General features: G+C 41.6%; 1 protein-coding gene across 1 annotated transcript in view; it reads right to left on the bottom strand.

The window, feature by feature from the left end:
* Nucleotides 1-18,596, bottom strand: part of STARD13 (StAR related lipid transfer domain containing 13) — a 231,563-nt gene extending 212,967 nt beyond the window's left edge. The window contains exon 1 of the mRNA XM_055089653.1: nucleotides 18,473-18,596. Within this exon, the coding sequence (XP_054945628.1) occupies nucleotides 18,473-18,596 (124 nt within the window). The remainder of the gene's footprint in view (nucleotides 1-18,472) is intronic.
* Nucleotides 18,597-20,153: the final 1,557 nt, after the last annotated feature.

A 20,153-nucleotide genomic window follows, 5' to 3' on the forward strand; every position in this document is an offset into this window, starting at 1 on the left:
GCACAGGAAACAATACTCATTATTTTGTAATAACCTATATGGGAAGAGAATCTGAAAAAGAATACACACACACACACACACACACACACACACACACACACACACACAACTGAATCACTTTGCTATACACCTGAAACTAACATGACATTGCAAATCAAATATACTTCAATAAAATAAAAAAAAATTTTTAAGAATTATTGCACCTCAGTTCTAGGAGCCCATTAACACTCAAGTGTTGATGTTTATAATTTAATTTGTATGTTTATTCTCCATCTAAGCAGAAATAACGGTGCTTCTCTTCCACCATGAATGCTTCCTGGTTGAGCACAGGAGCCTTAAGGAAGACAGCCCAAACTGTGAGACTCTATTTAACTCCTAAGCCTTTATCAGCTTTAGTTGTATCACATGAAAAATGAGTATAGTACTAACTTTCTAGGCCTGTGTTAAGTATCAAATACAATAACTTGTGTGCCTGGTACTTTGTTAATACTCTAAAAGTTGTAGCTATTATAATTTCCCTTGAACAAAATGGTGCATTTAAGAAATAATTGTATATTTATCCACAAATAGTGTTTCCATCTTAGAATACCACATAAGATAAGTGACTATAAAGCAATGTTATCATTTAAAAATACCTATTATAGTCATGTATCTGCTGTCTCCATGAAAGGAATTCTCTTGCAAGATCACATTTATTTTAAAAAATGCTGGGTGGCCAGCTTAAAATATTTTCAAAGTGCTCTTTTGAGTATACTTTAGAATAATGTAGCTATTATCTTTGAGTGCTTTGTATAACCAACATGTTATCTTTATAATCAACGTGTTAGTTTTATAGCTATAAATAAATAATTAAGAGTTTAAAAGAAGGGGAAATCTGTCCTTTCAAATACAAATTGTTAGTGCCAATTTTTGGCACTTTGAGAATGGACTTGCTCTTTAAAAAATCGTTAAGTCTTTCACGGCCAAATCTGGTGAAGAGATGGTGATTGACTTTCTTTGGGGACCCAAAATCGAAATCAGACCAAAAAAAGAATGAGACATTTTTTGTGTGTGGTTCATAAGTGGTAATTCCCAAGAAGAGCTTCAAGCACTGTTGGGATAAGGGGGTAGGCCACTAATGACAATATCATTTGGATGTAAATATTTCAGTATATTTTTCAAAATGTCTTATTTTAGTTTAATCATGCTTAAAGCATCACATGTTGTTTATTTTTCACATTCTATCTCACCACAGGCTTTCTTGAATTAATATACATAAGATAGTCTGTAGAAGTTGTTTTTCCTACTATAAAGATTTCTATCTATAGCTTTAAGATTAAGCAGAAGCCAAGTATAATGGTGGGAGAGGATGTGATGTGATGTACAGTTCTCCTTAAACCAATATGTGTAGAAGTTTGAGGGCTCTTGGATAGATCACCTAGTTCTAATCTTTGTTTCAGAATACTCCTTAGCTTTGTGAACCCAGGCCAAGAATCACATACATTTTAGAGTTTAAGTGTCTTCATTATAAAATGAGGATGTTTATAACACTGACCCTGAAGGTCATTAGGGTGAAATAAAATAATGCATGTGAAATGCTGATTAACACAATCTCTGGCACATGGTAAGGACTCAGTCAATGCATCTGTTGCCCGTTTTGCTAGGAACTCCATAGTGGGGAGCAATGGTTTCAACCAGACCACTCTGGTTGAAACTTCTTAATCATTTTGAAAGGTTGACCAAGAAAGGGTAAGATGAACAGGGTTAAGGGATGGATGGGAGTTTTCTCTAACCGTCTCAACAATCTCCCTAAATTGAGCTCCCAACTGCCTTGAAGTCATAAGTACATTATTAATATTTCCGGCATTCCAAATAGGGAACTCGGGTCACAGTAAGATTTCTAAGAGTGCCAGTAAGTTATCAGTGGAGGTAGGAATCAAATTCAGCATTGTTTTCAGTTGGGTTCCCCAACAGTTCACCGCCTTTCATATGCAGATGATTTGTTATGCAATAATTTAATTCAATGCCTTTCATAAAGAATGCCACAGAAGGCCTGCTTCATGTGTGTTACTTTGTTGTTGCCCTGGTGACATCTGAGGAGCCCTCGGGCGACCACGGATATCTGAGGATTCCAGATAGCAACTCCATGTGAACAAAAAGGGTGAGTGTTCCAACAATGCAGCTGTTCAATGGAGATTCTCAAGTTGTGCATCATGAATTAGTACTTTTCTTCTGGCTTTTTTTCCTCCTTGCCTCTAGTCAGCAGGTTAGATAAATAAATCCAGTTTTCCATGAGAGGCTGAGCTTATGCATAATGAAAGAACTCAACTATTTTTCATGAAATTTTATAAAATCTTTTAAACCATTGACCTAAAACCATTCTCTCTCTCTCTCTCTCTCTCTCTCTCTCTCTCTCTCTAGATATATATATATATACAAAAGTCAGAGAATTATAAGAATTTTTTCATAAGAATCACTAATAGTTGGAAGTTCCTTGAAAGAAAAGATTTTATCTTATTCATTTTTGTGTCCCCAGTACCTGATACTGTGGTTTTGCATAACGTAGGTCATCAATAAATGCTTACGAATGAGTAAACACAGCCTTCGAGATCCGTTTCAGATCTATTTTCAAGAGGGTTCTTTTTAAAGTAACTATGGCCCAAAAGCCCTGTGAAAAATAGATCAAGAACTCACATTAGTTCCATTGTGGAAATTATAGACTATCAAGTCTCTGTAATATACCACATGTACTTCGGACACTCATTTTAACTTTAAACTTGCAAATCCAGGCAACTGCACCAAGACTTGGAGTGAGGAAGCCCCAAGAAGTGAGGCTGGCAACTGGGAATTCACAGGAGCTCCTGTAGGTTCTGCTAATTTAACAGAAGTCATCTTTAAAAGCCACAGAAGACCTCAGGTTCTTTGCAATACCCATGCAAGAAAAGAGGCTCTAACCATTTTTCTTTAAAGTTGTAGAGCAAGATAACTTAGAAAAGATGGATATAAAAATAAATAAGGGCTTGTGATGCTTATACCAAATGCTGATGGAGAAAGTAAAATGGATTCACATAGTCATAAAGTCCTAGAATTAGAAAATAATTTACAGGCTATCTGATATAGCCTTGGAAGTCATGCAGGAGGTCCACAAGCTTGTCATCTGGCCTCTGCCCACCCTCCAGTCTTTCCTTCACCAGCTCTCGTTCCTGATGCAAGGTCCCAGCAACACTGAAAAATTACTCATGCTACCTCATGCCTCTGTTTCTTTGCACGTGCTTGTTCCTCCCCTTCCTAGAGTGTAATTTCTCTCCTTTAAGGCCCAACTCAGGGGTCATCTCCTCTGTGAAGCAAGACCAAGTTCATCACTCCATCCTCTGATCAATACCACTGCACTTGTCCATAAGTCCTTGGGGGTAAGACTTAGTATATTTTTCATGCTTTCATTCTCAGTGCACAGCATAGCAGAGTATCTGGAATATGACATTTATTAAATAAATGTTTTGAATGAATAAATGAATGAATCTAGCTAATTCCTCTGCATTTGCATTAAAAAGAAGCCAGAGGTTATTTTTATTTATTTATTTATTTTTGCGGTACGCGGGCCTCTCCCTACCGTGGCCTCTCCCGTTGCGGAGCACAGGCTCCGGACGCGCAGGCTCAACGGCCATGGCTCACGGGCCCAGCCGCTCCGCGGCATGAGGGATCCTCCCGGACCGGGGCACGAACCCGTGTCCCCTGCATCGGCAGGCGGACTCTCAACCACTGCGCCATCAGGGAAGCCCCAGAGGTTATTCTTTCCTTCCTTTTAATTAAGCAGTGGGCCCTTATGTAACTAGCAACTAAGTATTTGTTTTATAACTGAGCTGTGAACTAAATCTGTTACTTCAAGGAGGCCTCTAAAAAGTCTTTCCGGGGAATTCCCTGGCTGTCCAGTGGTTAAGACTCAGTGTTTTCACTGCCATGGGCCCGGGGTTCCATCCCTGGTCCGGGAACTAAGATCCTGCAAGCAGTGCTGCACAGCCAAAAAAAAAGTCTTTCTGTTTCCACTGTTGGCCTTCACTGTCTTTTCTTTCCAACGTTTACATCACAAACCAGTTAACTGTTCACAGCAAATCATACCCAAGATCATATCAGGACTCCTTCTCAGGCCAGAAGGCTGCAGAGGCCCAGGCCATCTGTCGACCCCTTGCCGCCACTCTTCTACTCACTCACTGTGCTCCGAGCCCCACGCCCTCCTGGCCTTTCTGCAAACAGATGCACTGTTCCTGCTTCAGGACTGATCCCATCGCATTCCTTCCGCCTGAACTCTCTTCCCCGCCAGATCTCTGACTGTCTCTGATCCAGTGCCGCCTCCCCAGAGAGGCCTTCTCTGACCACTGGATCCAAACCAGCACTCCCTTTCATTCTCCAGCTCCTTCACATTTTCTTTTTCTTCCTAATGTGCTATTTATAACACTTACATCTTAGGCATTTGTTTATTATTTTCTGTCTTCCCCACTTAAATGGAAGCCCAGTGAGGGTGCTGATTTTGTCCGTTTTGTTCACCACTGAATCCCCAATAGCTGGGACAGTATTTGCCATAGTAGATACTTAATAAATATTTTTTGAATAAGTTGAGTAAATGAAAACTTGGACTCTCTGTAGAAAAAAAGAAAAAGCCATATGATTTGGGGGATTTTTCCTGAAAATCCATTTCCTCTAGTGCTATGATTTTTATTAATGGCCAAAAGGGAACATTTCCATCTTAAATAAATGAAAAATTAATATTTAAATTTCAACTATGATTTCTTCATTTTCCCCAACCTAACATGTGATAACAACAGCAGTGTTCATTTCCTTTAGCTATAAAATGAAAATCCCCAGTTGCACCTTGGAAGGAGGCTGGAGGACAGGGAAAGTTTACGTTGCTCAAACCCACAAAGCTGACAGGTGTGCCAAACACATAGGGGTGGTATCACGGTAGGGCAGGCAGAGTTTGAGGCCATCAGAGGTGAACTCAGCCCTTAGGAGGGGGCAATCAGATTCCTTTAATGTCCTTCAGTTATTGAGGCAGTGAGTCAGGCTGCCAACAAACACTTATAAAACATATCTTATGGGAAAGGCTTTGCTCTTGAAGTTAAGTAAGGCGCTATCATTCCCCTCAAGAAGTTTGTATTCTAGACTAATTTCAGAAATGGGCATTTTGCTTATAAAAGGGTGGTCACATATGAATTCACCTGCAATCCCAAAAGTCACTTGGTGTGACTTGGAGTCTAATCTCGAGTTTATGGCTAATGAGATGACCTGGAACAGGTTAACTGAATCTCTCTGAGGTTCAATCAGCTCTTGTGAAATGAATGGCTTGGACAAGACAATCTACAAGGCTTCCATATTCTCTAACATTTCAGGGTTTTTTTGAGCTAAAAGAGAGAAGAGAATGTTGGCTGGAACTTCCTAGTAATATTAAAGAGTTTGAATAAGTAAGTATCATCTCTATCAATATCAGTCCACCTTTTTGAAGCCTGCTAGGAAATGATTCACAAAAGAAGTAAGAAAAAGCATTCACTTTTTTATTTCTTCAACAACTAGGTTATTTTGCCACGTAGATTTACAGTAAGAGGTAAAAGATTTTCCTTAATGTCAGACAAAGTTTCTCTATTACAGCACAAAAGAACTCTTGCTGGTGAGACAGGAACCAGACTGAAACACTCAGTAGAGTGACTGGAAAGGCAGGAACTTAAAGCTGAATGAAACTCTGCACTTTACTAGCTGTGTTGGCCTCAGCCAAGTTCCTTCACTTACCCCATCTTTAAAATGGGGATGATAACCATGACCTCAGCGTGTTGCTGTGATGGTTCACAGGACGAGAGGGGGAGAAGCACTGAATCGGGGCCTGGCACACAGCAGACACTCACGGTCCTCCCGCCCTCTTGCCCACCAAGGGGCACTCAGCTATGGAGGGGGGAGATAGTGGCCAGGTGGGAAGGACTTGAGCCAGTCCTTGAAAATGGGTTGGATCTAGGTAGGCAGAAGGGAGATAAAAGGATTAGGACTGGAAGACATTTGCGTGGCTCAAGGCATGGAGTCTGAAATAGCTGTGAGCGTTTAGAGCCATTTCCAGTCACTGGTGGGAGGACAGTGCCAGGCAGCCTATAAACACACAACAACAACAAAAATCACCTAGGAGCCTTGTTAAAAAATGCAGGGGCTTCCCTGGTGGCGCAGTGGTTGAGAATCTGCCTGCCAATGCAGGGGACACGGGTTCGAGCCCTGGTCTGGGAGGATCTCACATGCCACTGAGCAACTGGGCCCGTGAGCCACAAGTACTGAGCCTGCGCGTCTGGAGCCTGTGCTCCGCAACGAAAGGCCACGATAGTGAGAGGCCCGCGCACCCCGATGAAGGATGGCCCCCGGTTGCCACAACTGGAGAAAGCCCTCGCACAGAAACGAAGACCCAACACAGCCATAAATAAATAAATAAATAAAATCACATGTTGCCAGCATCTATTAAAAAAAAAAATGCATACTACACCCGCTCCCACCCCACCCTCCACACACGCATACACACACATACACATTGCCCCCTAGGGGTGATTTTGACCCCTTGGATCTGGGGAGAAGTTTTTTTATTTGTTTGTTTTTTTGCGGTATGCGGGCCTCTCACTGCTGTGGCCTCTCCCGTTGCCGAGCACAGGCTCTGGACGCGCAAGCTCAGCGGCCATGGCTCACGGGCCCAGCCGCTCCGCGGCATGTGGGATCTTCCCGGACCCGGGCAAGAACCCGTGTCCCCTGCATCGGCAGGCGGACTCTCAACCACTGCGCCACCAGGGAAGCCCTGGGAGAAGTATTTTAAAAAAGCTTTTCTGGTGGTTCTGATGCTCAGTCAGGTTTGGGAGCCATTGGGTTTAGTTAACAGCGACTGACCGATCTTACATAGCAGAGCTCACGCTGGGCAGCAGGAAAGTGAGCAGAAGGGCAAGCACTGGGGTAGGAGCCTGGATTCAAATGTCCCCCTGGCCCTCTCTGGCCATGGGACCTTGGGTAGTCACACCGTTTTTCTTATCCTCATTTGTCTTATAATGTAGTAGAGATCACAGCACCCACCCTGACTACCTTAAAGGACTTTTGTGAGAACCTATTGATTTTAAACCACTGTCACAAACCTTAGTGGAAAAACACTTAACTGTAAAGCGTTACACAAATACTCAGGATCATCATTAATCATCATCATTATTCTCATGGGGACCCTGGGATGCCAGAATGACACAGTCAACTCCCATCTATTATGCCCTGTTTTAACCTTGAGGCAACATTGGGGCAGGGCTGTGGAAATGGTTCCATATTGTCGCTACCCAGGAACAGTTCCCCCTCCCTAAGTGCTAGACTGTGATTAGGGTTTGGGTCCTGGAATCATCCAGGATCTCACAAATCTCACAATGACCTGTAGATCATTCAAAATGTGCCACTCTCATAAATCTACATAACAACAAGGAGTAGTTACTTAATTTCTCCAAGCCTTGGATTTCTTCATGCGTAAAGTGGGGACAGTATCAGTACCCAGGGCCACACTGTACGATTGCGTAGGCTGTGCCAGGGGGACCATGGAGGTTGAAATCCAGCCCGGGGTACACTCACCTAGCCACACGCCCATGGGACTGTGTTTTCTCAGAGGAGGCACCGTTTTCTAATAGTCTTTTTTTTTTTTTTTTGCTTTTTTTTTTTTTAACATCTTTATTGGAGTATAATTGCTTTACAATGTAGTTCCTGGCCCCGAATGGAAGCCTTTTTCTTAATCACAGCAAGCTGCTGTGTGTGCTAACAGGGACCCTGAGAGTACTTGCCCTGAAGCCTGGGCATCAAATGAAAAAACACATGAAGCCTTAGCACAATGCCTGGCATAAAATAGGGTCCAATTCAGGGTAGCTGAATCTGCCTACTCTTTTACTATTCAGAACTACACAAACACATTCTTGTTTGAAGTAGCTTAAGAGAAAATGAAAATGCACACTCTTCTTTTTATTCAATTGTCCAAATACTTTGCATTAAATAATGAACCTAACTTTCAAACAAAGGAAGATGTCTTCTTTTTTTTTACATCATTAAATGGGGAGTTCTATGTCTAGCTTCTGATAGCAAAGGAGGATTTAACCTATGAAACATTATGAGACTAGACTCAGTCAGCTTTAGTGTTCCTCACAGAGACAGATGGACATCATGACAAAATAAAATTGTGCCGATATGTGCTGGAAATCCCTGGTGATAAATCACAGGCTTTATTACTGCCTCTCCTAATTTCCTTTTCTTAGTAAGTAGTCCTAGGTGAAATCTACACAGGAAATAGCCTTAATGGTTTTAATAGCAGTGGTTTAATGAATAATCTATTACGGCTATTGTAAATAAATTTTAAATTAAGAAACAGATTAATTAAGAAGTTTTCAGAAACAAGCTTTGGATCTGAAAATCTAGCATACCAAGAGTGTGTAATTTGTCCCAGTCTCCTATTATACCTAAGCAATGCAATACCTTTAAAAAACAAATTAAAATACTTGCTTCGGTATATGTAATAACTAAAATATAATCATTATAACTCTGTAAACACCAGGGGTGATGTTATTGCCTTATTTCATAATGATGCTGTCACAATCAATAAACAATAAAAGAAAACAAACACACTTTCCTTCTTGGGAGATCACCTTCCCCAAGAGCAAGTGGCACGGAGCATACAGATTATAGATTACAGATGCTGAAGGGAAAGCTTGCAGGTTCCTTCCAGATCTAATATCCTGTGATTTTACAAGTCACTTTTCTCTTACTTAAATAACACCAAATCACCAATGACAGTGAACTCACCAATAATGCAGGATTAGCTACCTCATTTGCCAGGCCCAGTATAAAATGAAAATGTGGGCCCTCCATTCAACAATTATTAATAATTTCAAGATTGTAACAGTAGAGCATTTAAACTAAGTACGGGGCCTCTCTGAGCATGGGGCTTTGCCTGCATGTGGTGCAGGGACTGTTGAGATTCTACTGGTATCTGCAGGTCCTGGACTCCTAGCTTTCCCCCCTCCTTGTTCCTTCTCCAATTCTGGCAGATGTAGTTCCAACATCAGAAAGTACCAGTTAAGTTGCTGCTGTTGATGGGGGCTAGGTAACCAAAGCAGTATGGGGAATGACACCGGCAGGCATCCTGGGGTGTCCTTCTGGGCTTCTGCCCTTTCCTTATCTATCAAAACATCTGATGAAATCCAGACAGAAAAGGAACAAAAATACTTAGAGCATTAAGTTTCCTTTAGACGCACAGTCTAGTTTTATAGACTCATTGATTTTTAAAGTTAAACAGGGCCTTAGAGATAATCTAGTCCAACTTCTCTCATTTTAATTTGGTGTCCATCAAATTCCATTTCGGCCAAGGACATGAGAATGATTTCTTGGTTGCATAGCTCTAAAACTGATAGTAATTTTGATGAACAAACCGTAGTGGATGATCTTTCAGAAAAATGTTAGTATAATAGTAATGATGAATGATTCATGCTATAACACTAATGGATTTGCACAAGATGCTGCCAACCACGTTAGCAACATATGTACTGTTTTCTTTTGTTTTTAAATTCGATTCAAAGCAAAGAGAGTGAGGCTAATGTCTTAGCTCTTGGAAATCCCTGAACATGGGATCTAGAATGGGTCCATAAGATATGGGAACAAGGCAGATGAATCCAGGTATGAAGCGAGTGGCTGGTTTAAGGCTAGAGCAAAAAGCATCTCCTTTATCAGAAAATGTCTGTTCTCCACAGAGACTACATCTATGTATCTATATATCTATATCTACATCTATATACATATGTATTTTTGAAAAATGAACTCTTATACATTGTTAATTAGGGGTCAGACACTATGCTAAATGCTTTGAAAATATTAATTCATTTAATTCTCATGACAACCCTATGTGATAAGTCCTATGCTTATCCTCCCTTTTAAGATGGGGAAATTTAGGACCATCATGATTATTTATCTTGCCCAAGGACCCACTGTGTAAGAGTGGAGGTAGGATGCAAACCCATGTAGTCTTGCACCAGTAGCTGCTCTTAACCACTAGGGCATGAGGCATGCCAGTAATCTTCCACCATGCCCAAACACCACTCACCCCGCCCTCCACTGCATTGTATGCAACAAAAGTAAAACAACATGCATTTAAGACGCTTGGAGATCTATGCTCCCAGCACTATAGCCATAGCTGCGCCAAACAATTATATCAGCGTTATGGCTGAACTGATGCTATTTTCACAGATGTGAGTTACCATTACATAGCTGTGATTTTATGCAAATGATGATGCCTCAAACAGCTTCGGTCACTTTTCCACCACCATCACCACCACAGTGCTTCTCTACAGGGTTAAGAGCAATTTTCCACTTGTCATTTGTTGCTTTGATTTAGATTTAAGAACTAGAAATCAAATGCTTACCCTAAAGCCTCTCTTCTTTCTTTCCAAAAAGAATAAAACAGCCTATGAGACAATGGTTGAAATATGTTAAAGCTTTTTTTTTTCCTCTTACTTTCATTCTAACAATTGCTCCTCTTTTATGTTTATTGTTTATGAAGTCTTTTCTTGGGACTAAAATAAAGATGTAATTTATTTCCAAGACCATGGGGACAATTTCTCTTGGCTAGGAAAGGTGTGATCCATCATTGTTTTTCAAGAGTTCTGCAATGAATGCAACTCAGCGTTGGCCAAAGAAAGGAAGCCATCTTTGCAATGTCATTGTGACAACCCAGACATTCTCATGCAGCAGTAGATTAGTTTAACTTATTCTGTCACACCTTCCAGATATTCATATATTTGTACTTTTAGGACATTATTCTAACGGTAAACATTAAATTTCAATGGAAGACACGTTTAAAGATCCTTCAAGAAACCTGGACATGTTTCTATTTTATCCAGATGGAGAGAGGATAAGAAGCATATAAGACTTTCCAATTAAAGTCATTGATAGTAAATGTATCAATTTTCATGAGGTTGAACAACAATTATCTCTAGGGTTCATTTAATTTCATGCATAGGAAGGAGAAAGAAGTATTCAACAAACACAGTATGTCATGATGAAATACAGATTAAAATATGCCCTACTACACAAAATAACAGAACCATAAGGTTCTGAAATTTTTATTTTAGATAAAACTGTTACTAAGGAAATATTCTGCCTGAGAACATAAGATAGCTTGACACAGCAGATTTGCAAATACAATATTGTGTAGTCATGGTGCATTCTATACTGTCCTTTAGCACTTTCTGGAAGCCTGCTCTATTTCTGGTTAAATAGATGAGTTAAGGGATTTGGGCAGCATAATAAAATTTGTGTGCCTTGCCAGGATAAAACCACAGTCCTGAATTAATATCCTGCACTACAGTCCCAACATGCTTTGACAAGGATGCTATTTCATGGCTCAATAAATACTTATTGACTAACTACAAACATGACAAAAATGTTTGCCCTTCAACTCGACTGCCTTAGGACTAAACACTCGAGGATTCTGAAAAAAAGCCCAGGAACATTGCAACACTTCTCAAACCACGTTTGTTTTCATTTGGCAATATCCCTAAACTTGCAGAAGGGTAGAACAGAAATATACTGGTGGATAAACCCCCAGAAAACCGAAAGGTCTCTAAGCACATTTTTCTTTATAAGTTGTTTTGTTCAACATAAGATTGAAAAAGCACACACACACACAAAGAATATACATTAATTTCATAGACATGCTCCACGTCTAAATGATCAGGTTGGTGACCGATCCAAAGCTGTATTAAGTGGTCTTAAGGGATTTCAGCCAACTGGCAGGGCTCCTGTCTCCTATTCAGAACACCCACCCATAAATAATGAACATGGTCCTCTCTTTGCTCCAACTTTAGGAGAAAACGTGTTACTTCCAAGGGTTGGGCAGCATACTGCAGATGGGTTAGGCCATGTTTAAGTTATCTTCCTTACAAACACAAAAACTTAAGATGTGGTTACCTATTTTTCTCTGAGAAATCTCCCTTCAATCAACTTTATTATGGACAGACCATAATTGGTAAAGGTCAACAAATGGATGCAATATTGGAAAATTCAATATAGTACAGAAATTTTCTTACAAGCTAAACTTTGATTAGCCTATTCCCAGATATCACAACACTGGAGAAGTCACCTTTCCAAGATAAAGTTCTTACCCCATTACATGTGTGGCCAACAAGTCACAGTAACCATAGACGTATTCCTGCTAAGATTATTTTTATCTAATTAATTATATTTTAATTTTTATGGGGCAACCCGAAGAAGTCTTTCCTTTAAATGTTATTTTCACTTTGCAATATCATTTTAAAATTTAAAATGTATATTTTATTAGTGTGATATATTTTTATGATTGTTTTTTATTCATCAAAAGTTCTGGGACCAAGTAGATCTATCACAAAAAGATTATTTGATATATCACTACTATTATTCAGCTACAAGAATGCTGAGTTTAGGAACAGTGCTGCTATTTTTCTTATTCCCCAGAAATTTAGCACATGTATATGTGTATACAGTTCATCTCCCAATATTGTGTTCTAAATAAAGGATGCCCTAGGACTTGGTCCTTGGCCCCTCCTCTTATATTCTCTTCTAAGTAACCCCATCCAGTCCTAAGGCTTTACTCTATAGTAGTCATATGCCAATTACTCTCAGATTTCTATCTTTGGCTTTGACTTTTCTCCCAAAACTTTACTCGTACAACCAGCTCTTTGATGTTTACTTTGGATGTCTAATAGGCATCTTTGGCTTAATTTGGCCAAAGGAGAACTCACTCTTCCTCTGGCTTATGCAAAAAAAGGTCCTTTTGCACTGCAAGATGCAGATATTCCACCTGTCCCCAACTCAGCCCATGGCTCTACAAACCTAGGAGCCCTCGATCCCTCTCTCTCACCTCCAACAGAAATGTCAGCATTGTTGTCTCTGCTTCCAAGACATATTCCAAATCTGTCCCATTCTCTCCATTTTCATCATTATCAGCCTAGTCTGCGTCACTGTTTCTCTCTTACCTGGACCACTCCCGTAGTGACTTATTCAGGTCCTGTCCCTCCTCTGTTTAAAATCCTTTGCTACTTATCACATGTAGAACAAAATCCAAACTTCTTGCCCTGGCAACAAGGCCCAACCTAATCTTATAACCTGAGTCTACCCATATCTCTGACATGATCTCTTACCATCTACTAGTACCACCTTTTTTCATTATGCTCCAGGCACACCATTTTTTTGTTGTTGTTTGTTTGTTTTTTTCCCTTTTCTTTTCTGTCCCTGTAAAATATCAAGCTCATTCCAACCTCACTTAAGCAAAACTTTTCTTAGGGACTTTAGACTATGATCTCGTACTAGACACAGACTGCTGCGAGTTATCATATGGTAGTTAACCTAAGTCAGTGATTCTGAACCCGGACTGTACACTGGAACCAGTATTAAAAAAATACTGATCCCCAGGCCCCATGTGAACCAAATCAGAGTCTCTGGGGGGCAGTAAGGACATTCATATTTCCAAAAGGCTCCAAGTGACCCTCTGGGTAGCTAAGGCTGAGAGGAACCCTGGTACATATGATGTGTTCTCTTTCTCTGATTTTCATTGTATATTTACCTGACTTAGATTTTCTTTTTTGTTATTGTTAATATAAACCACATCTCAATGTATTCCCTTTTCAAGAGATGTTTAAAAAGAAAAAAAACTGACAGAGTAGGATGGCCTGTTCTTTACAGTAAAGTGATAATAAAAAGGAAGGACACTGATAGAAAACAAATGAAAAGGATCAGCTGGTATCATCCTGTACTTTTTGCTATCATGGAACACATTTAGATTTTAATAAGGAACTTTTTTATGGCCTATGTTCTATTCTTGATCCCGCTCTGCATTTAAGTCCCAATCTCATGTTTACATCGCATCACAGGATGTTACTGTTGACTTTGAGGATGAATAAACCTGTTTTAACATGACAAGAACTCACTGAAATTTGGTGGAATTAGCATTTCTAACAAAACTCAAACTTTTCAGTGTTTTAGGTTAGTTTATTTTTGGCAGCAATTTAACTTCCTGCGTCTAAGAGAAATGATTTAAAATAAGACTATGAAAGAGATCAAAAGACTTGGCCATCAATTAGTTCACAAGCTACCTAAATATTGTTATGTGAGTATAAAGGAATCATACATATGGATTACACTTCAATGAAAACAGAGTACGGTTTTAAAATGAAGGAGCAGAAAGCTTTAGAAAACTCATTTGGATTTTTTCAGACCTTAACTTTTTTTAAAAAATAAATTTATTTATTTATTTATTTTTGGCTGCATTGGGTCTTTGTTGCTGCATGCGGGCTTTCTCTAGTTGTGGCAAGCGGGGGCTACTCTTCGTTGCAGTGCACGGGCTTCTCATTGCGGTGGCTTCTCTTGTTGCGGAGTACGGGCTCTAGGTGCATGGGCTTCAGTAGTTGTGGCACGTGGGCTCAGTAGTTGTGGCTCACGGGCTCTAGAGCACAAGCTTAGTAGTTGTGGCGCACAGGCTTAGTTGCTCCACGGCATGTGGGTTCTTCCTGGACCAGTGCTCGAACCCGTGTCCCCTGCATTGGGGGGTGGATTCTTAACCACTGAGCCACCAGGGAAGCCCCAGACCTAAACTTTTGAGAAGTAGTTCAAGCTGCTTACAAAGACCAAAAGCTAAAGGGTATGCTCTGCCTAGAGAATTTAATGATGCTATAAAAGTTAAGAATTGTCACCAGTGGTGGCTGATTAGGGAACTGAAGAGGCCAAAAGAACCTGTCATTAACCCACCTTGAAGAAACCTGCGTTTACGCTTTATGACAACATCTCTTTCTTGCAGCCCTTGGCTTCTTGCACCGATGGTAATGGGCAGGGCACACCACATAGGAGCCCCAACAAGGTAGATGTATGGCTGTTTGTTTGTTTTAACTCTGTATAAGCCCATACACTACCCAGCCCAGTAGGATGACTGGGAGACGAGCTATTTTTGGTGCATAGAGTTATCCTTGTCACTGCAGGAGGAAAGGGCAATTTTTCTGATTAATTTTGTTGTTCTTTTTAAAACTAATTGCAAATGACAGAGCGACTTAGAGAAAGGATTTGAGGTCCATGTATCTCCATAAGAGCCATGCAGAAGGCAGCGTGGTATGACACAAAATGGGCACAGATGACCTTCGACTTCTGACAACCTGAATTAGAATACTTCTTTGAACACTAACTAACTTTGTCATCTTGGGAATAAACAACAATTACCACCATTATTTCAATGATCAATATTGAGATGACAGGTGAGAAAAACTTGCTGACTCTTATGAGGATTAGAGTCTTAGGTAATTAAGAAGTAAGTACATGTTGGCAAAAACGCCACAATCCGATGAAAGTCTGGCAGCTACTACAGAATTGGAAAGCCCAAGAAGAGCTCCCAGTATCAGTCTTTCTTTAACCAATAACTCCCTTTTATAATTTTGTAATGAAATGAACATATTTGAACACCTCATCCTTCTATCGGTTTCATTATTTGTGTCATTGTGATGCGTGTGAAGAAATAGTTTTCCAGTTATGTATAATCCCCTCCTTCCCAAATACAGTCCCAGAAATACAGCACAGAAATCCACAAGGTTCACTATGTTTAAAACAGCTCTACTTCTTCTTGTCTTTCTGTCCCATTGACAAGACGGGCTTTCATGAAGAGAAGTAACAGTGAGTTAGAATAAGGATTTCCTGCCTCAGGATGTTAAAAAGCAAAAGGACGCATCAAATACCTTCAGAATGCTCTAGACAACGAACACAAGTTTCTTATAAAGCACTTTGAATACTGTTCTACTGACTAAGTGTAATAAGAAGAAAATTTTAGCGAAATTAAAGAAGTCCCAGCACAAAACTTTTACCTGATAGAAAAAAACTGAAAAAAAAAAAAAAAAAAAAGCCAATAGCCTCACATCATCTCTTGGGGGGCGGGCAGAGTCTCTCTGGGGTACATTCATACAGTTGGTTATGATGATATTGTGAACTAAACCATATAAAGAAAACTTGTACAAATGAAGAACGCTTTCACCTAGAATTGATGCCAACATTAATAACTTAAGTATTTCAGTGTCTCATGGCCAAAGTTCCATATTTTAGCTACCTTTGCAAGAAAACCCAAGAAAATCAATTTGCATCTAAAAGCTCCTTCATGGAGTTGGCTTGGTTTTGTGGCAAGCATCCCAGCTTGCTTAGAAGCAGAGGTTGAAGTCTGCTTCACAGAGGATTGTTTGGTCCCAGTTGAATAACCTGCTGGCATCCACTGTTAGCAGAGTGGTAAGCAGATTATGGGTAAGCAGATATTAATATTCTGATTAAACATTTTAAAACCTCATACCACTATTTAAAAAAATAATTACACTACTCTGGGAGAACTCTTATACTTACCATTCTGAAGCCACTTTTAGCCTGAATTTCTATATATCCATGATCTTAAAAATCTCTACCTATCACTTATTTTTCAGAATCAAAACTTTTTCTCTCCACCGCCCTAACTAAACTGCAAAGTCTAAAATTCACGTGAATAAATGACTTCCCTGGAAAATCTTAACGGTTTTAAGTCTTTACATTACACTCTTGTCCTTCCCAGATGTCCTTTTGAAAAAGACAGGGCTGCAGTCATCTTTGGCCTCAGCTTCTATAAAAACCCAGCACAGCTTTGGCAGCCCTCTTGGAAAGACTGCTTGTTTCCTGAGGATCCATTGATTTAACAAACTTAACAAACTTAATAACAGAAGCTATGAAAGAGACATTTGCAGTAAGCATTCTGAAGTTATGAAGCAACACAAGTTTACTAGACCACAAAAACTTCTCTAACACCATCCATCATGTAGACTATACAATTTAGCATGATAACAAGGAAAGTTATTAGCTGTTATTAATTAGGTCTGCAATGCACATACAGGTCTTTAAAAATCAACAGTCAAAACTACTGGGTTACCACAACTTATTTCTGGGTCCAGACTGCAAAGCCTGTTTATTTCTTGGGTGCTTACTAAATGGGGCCACCGTATTGGAGAGAAAATACGGGATAAACATTTTATGCTGACAATATTGAGTGTTGGAATCATCTATAATCCCTACTTCTAATTTGACCAGGTAGGTTGATAAAGACCTAGCTCAAGGAGACACAGACTCTGGGCATCTACTCCAGAATGTTGTCAGACTAATGGAGAGATGTGGCTGCATGGGTGTAAGGACAGAACATCTTGCAAAGGACTTCATTTCTTCAATAAGAAAAAGGGGGAGGAACCCAGAGAAGGTTCAATCTTCCATCTCACCCTTGGCATCCCTGCCCTCTGTCCAGACTTCATACCTTCTTCTTCTCTAGATCTCTCTTCCACCCCTGTGGTCACTGGCCAACTCAGGAGATACTGCTGGAGAGACAGGAGGCAAGAAGATCCAGAGACTAGACTCACGGTCAGCTCAGGGGCCCTTCCATCCACACGTCCCCCATTTCCAGGAACATCTTCCAGCAGCTAACACTTGGGGAAAGCATTCCTAAATCCTACACTGCCTGGGAACTGTGCTGTGGAGGAAGGCCACCTTCTCGTATTGTGGCAGGTATGATGTGACTAACCAGACCTAATGCTCCCAGCATGGGCTCTGAGAAGGCTCAGACCACTTCCTGCACCCGTGGCCCTACTAGGAGGCAGGTCCAAGGACCACGCACAGAAGAAAGACCACAGCCAGGAGGCTGCTGCGGGAGGTGCTAAGGAGGGGACTGGCCTTCTAACCTAAGCAAGGATTCTTAAGAACCTCTTGGCTCAGAATAATCACCTCTTTTCTTCCTCTGAATCATAAGCAATGGATTCCAAAAGGGAGGCCGCTCTTTTGCAGCCCCAAAATGAGGAGAGCGGATCCACAGCTGGACAGGGGTTGTGGGCAGCTATCTACCAGCACCAACCACTGTCCATCTGTCTTTGCCCAAATCCTCCCCTCTACCCCATAAACATCTGTCTCCCAGAGCTTTGGATATGCTCCCTAGCCTTGTCTTGACTCCCCCGCCCACACAGGCACTGGACGTGTCCCTCGTGGAAAAGGCGAAGTTGGGAGAGGGACCGATCTCCTGGAGCCCACTTGGGCTGGGCACTCATTCACTCACCGGGCTGGGGTGGGTGGATGGTGGCGGAGCCGGGGCCAGCCCAGGCAAAGCGGCCACTCGAAGGAAGACTCGCCAGGTAACCCCTGCCCCTGCTCTCGGTCCCGCGCGCAGCGGCCCGCCGGGCTGTCCGCGCGCGCGGGGCGGAGCCCACACGCACCAGGTCCCCGCGCGCGGAAAGCGGGGAGCGCTGGCGCTCCGGCCCGGCCCAGCAAGGGGGTGAGAGCAGCCTCCTCCGCCCATCCCCGGGCTCTGAAAACCTGTGCCGGGAGCCCACAGCGGCGGCGGGGCGGTGGGCCGGGCGGGGCGACGCGGCCCGCGCCTCCTCCCGCTCCCGCGGTCCCGAGTCTCGGGGGCACCGACCTGCCAGCCGTCTCTCCCGGACGTTTTTCCACAGCCGATCCCAGGCTCTGGACGTAGAGTCCCGCAGCTGCTCACTGATTGACCGCCTGAGCTGCGTTTGGAAAGGTTTCCGCTTGCCGGTCATTTTAGATCCGTCCTCATAACGACCAGCGGGCTTGCCACCGCCAGTCCGAGTGGCCCGCAACTCAGACTCCCGGCGACTCGAGACGCCAGACGCGGGACTCCCGCTGGGGTCCCGGGACCAGCCAGGCGCGCGACAGGGGTCCTCCGCCGTCCAGCGCGGGGGCCGGGACGCGTTGCCACTGCGCGCGCCGCGCAAGGGTAACTTCAGCGCTCCGTCGACTTCTCTACCCCTTTCCCCCTTTCCCTCCCCTCCCTCCCCTCGGCTCAGCGCTCCTCCGCTGCCCTCCTCTCCCGTCCTTCCCTCCCCTCTCCCTCCCGGACGGTCTAGCGCCCCACTCCTTCCCCCAGGGAGCTTTCTCTCCCTCCCTCCCTCGCCTAAATCTGACAGCTTGGTTCCGACGGGCCCCCGATTACGGAGTTTCCACCCCTCTTTTCATTTTCACTCAGAGGCCAGGGGCTGTACCATATTCCTCCTATTTCTTGATACTTTACATTTTTTCACTCAGAAAGCTCCACCATCACAACCATTACAAAAATTTTTAAACTGTGCCATAGCTAGTGCCGAAATAACTCATCGTAGTTTTCCTGAATTCAAATCACTTGAATTCGACTCCTCAGTCTGGCTGACATTCTTTTGGAGTTAGATACTGGTGCACTTGTATTATATCAATCTTTCCTGGTTTCATCAATGAGATGATTATCTGGCTGCAATCTACAATCAAATTAAAATGATTTACTCATTGCATAGCCATTGACTATGAGGAAAATAACTTGTAAATATTAAGGTCAAACCTTGAGGAACCTACATAAAATAGATTTACATATTCTGGTAAAGCATTAAAATCTGTATGCAGTTAGAAAAGCAGGTATTATGGGGAAGTGAAATGTGAAAAGAATTTTAAGGTATTTTAGCCAATAACATAATAATAGGCTTATAATTAGAAATTAACCCTAATTCCTGCAGGGAAGAGGGGGGAAATATACTGTTTTTTTTTAACATCTTTATTGGAGTATAATTGCTTTACAATGATGTGTATATACTGGTTCTTTAAGAAATACCTGAGGAGATGGTGTCCAAGTCATTTCCCTGGGCTCCAAAGCCTCACTCAAAAGATAAAGACAATACTAGCTCAGGCCTCAGGGTGTCCTGCTGTTCTCAAGGTTTTGCTTCTAAAGAGCTTGGAGGACCTTTAGAGAAAGTAACGACGACAACATTTGATGTAACGCAAGGATATGGGATGTGATTAATGTCATACATCTCAAGTTTGGCTAAAGAAACTGAACTACTTCAAAAAAGAATTTCTGGATTATTTAAACAGTAAAATTGCTTGAATATCACTTCTTTTTAATTGCCTTTGTATCAGGCTGTTAAATAAGAACCAGAGTTTAGTTAGCTGTTTTCTTTGTCTTTTAAAAAAAAAAATTCAGGTGCTCCGTGTGAAGTTTGAAAATTAAAGAAAATTATCCAATCCTCTCTCCATTATATAAATTGCTATTGACTTAAGGAGTGGAAATTAACAGCTACCTGAAGTATTCCCTCTACAATTCTATACTTTTA

The sequence above is a fragment of the Physeter macrocephalus genome, chromosome 13, assembly GCF_002837175.3.
Source record: "Physeter macrocephalus isolate SW-GA chromosome 13, ASM283717v5, whole genome shotgun sequence".
Classification (NCBI taxonomy): Eukaryota; Metazoa; Chordata; class Mammalia; order Artiodactyla; family Physeteridae; genus Physeter; species Physeter macrocephalus.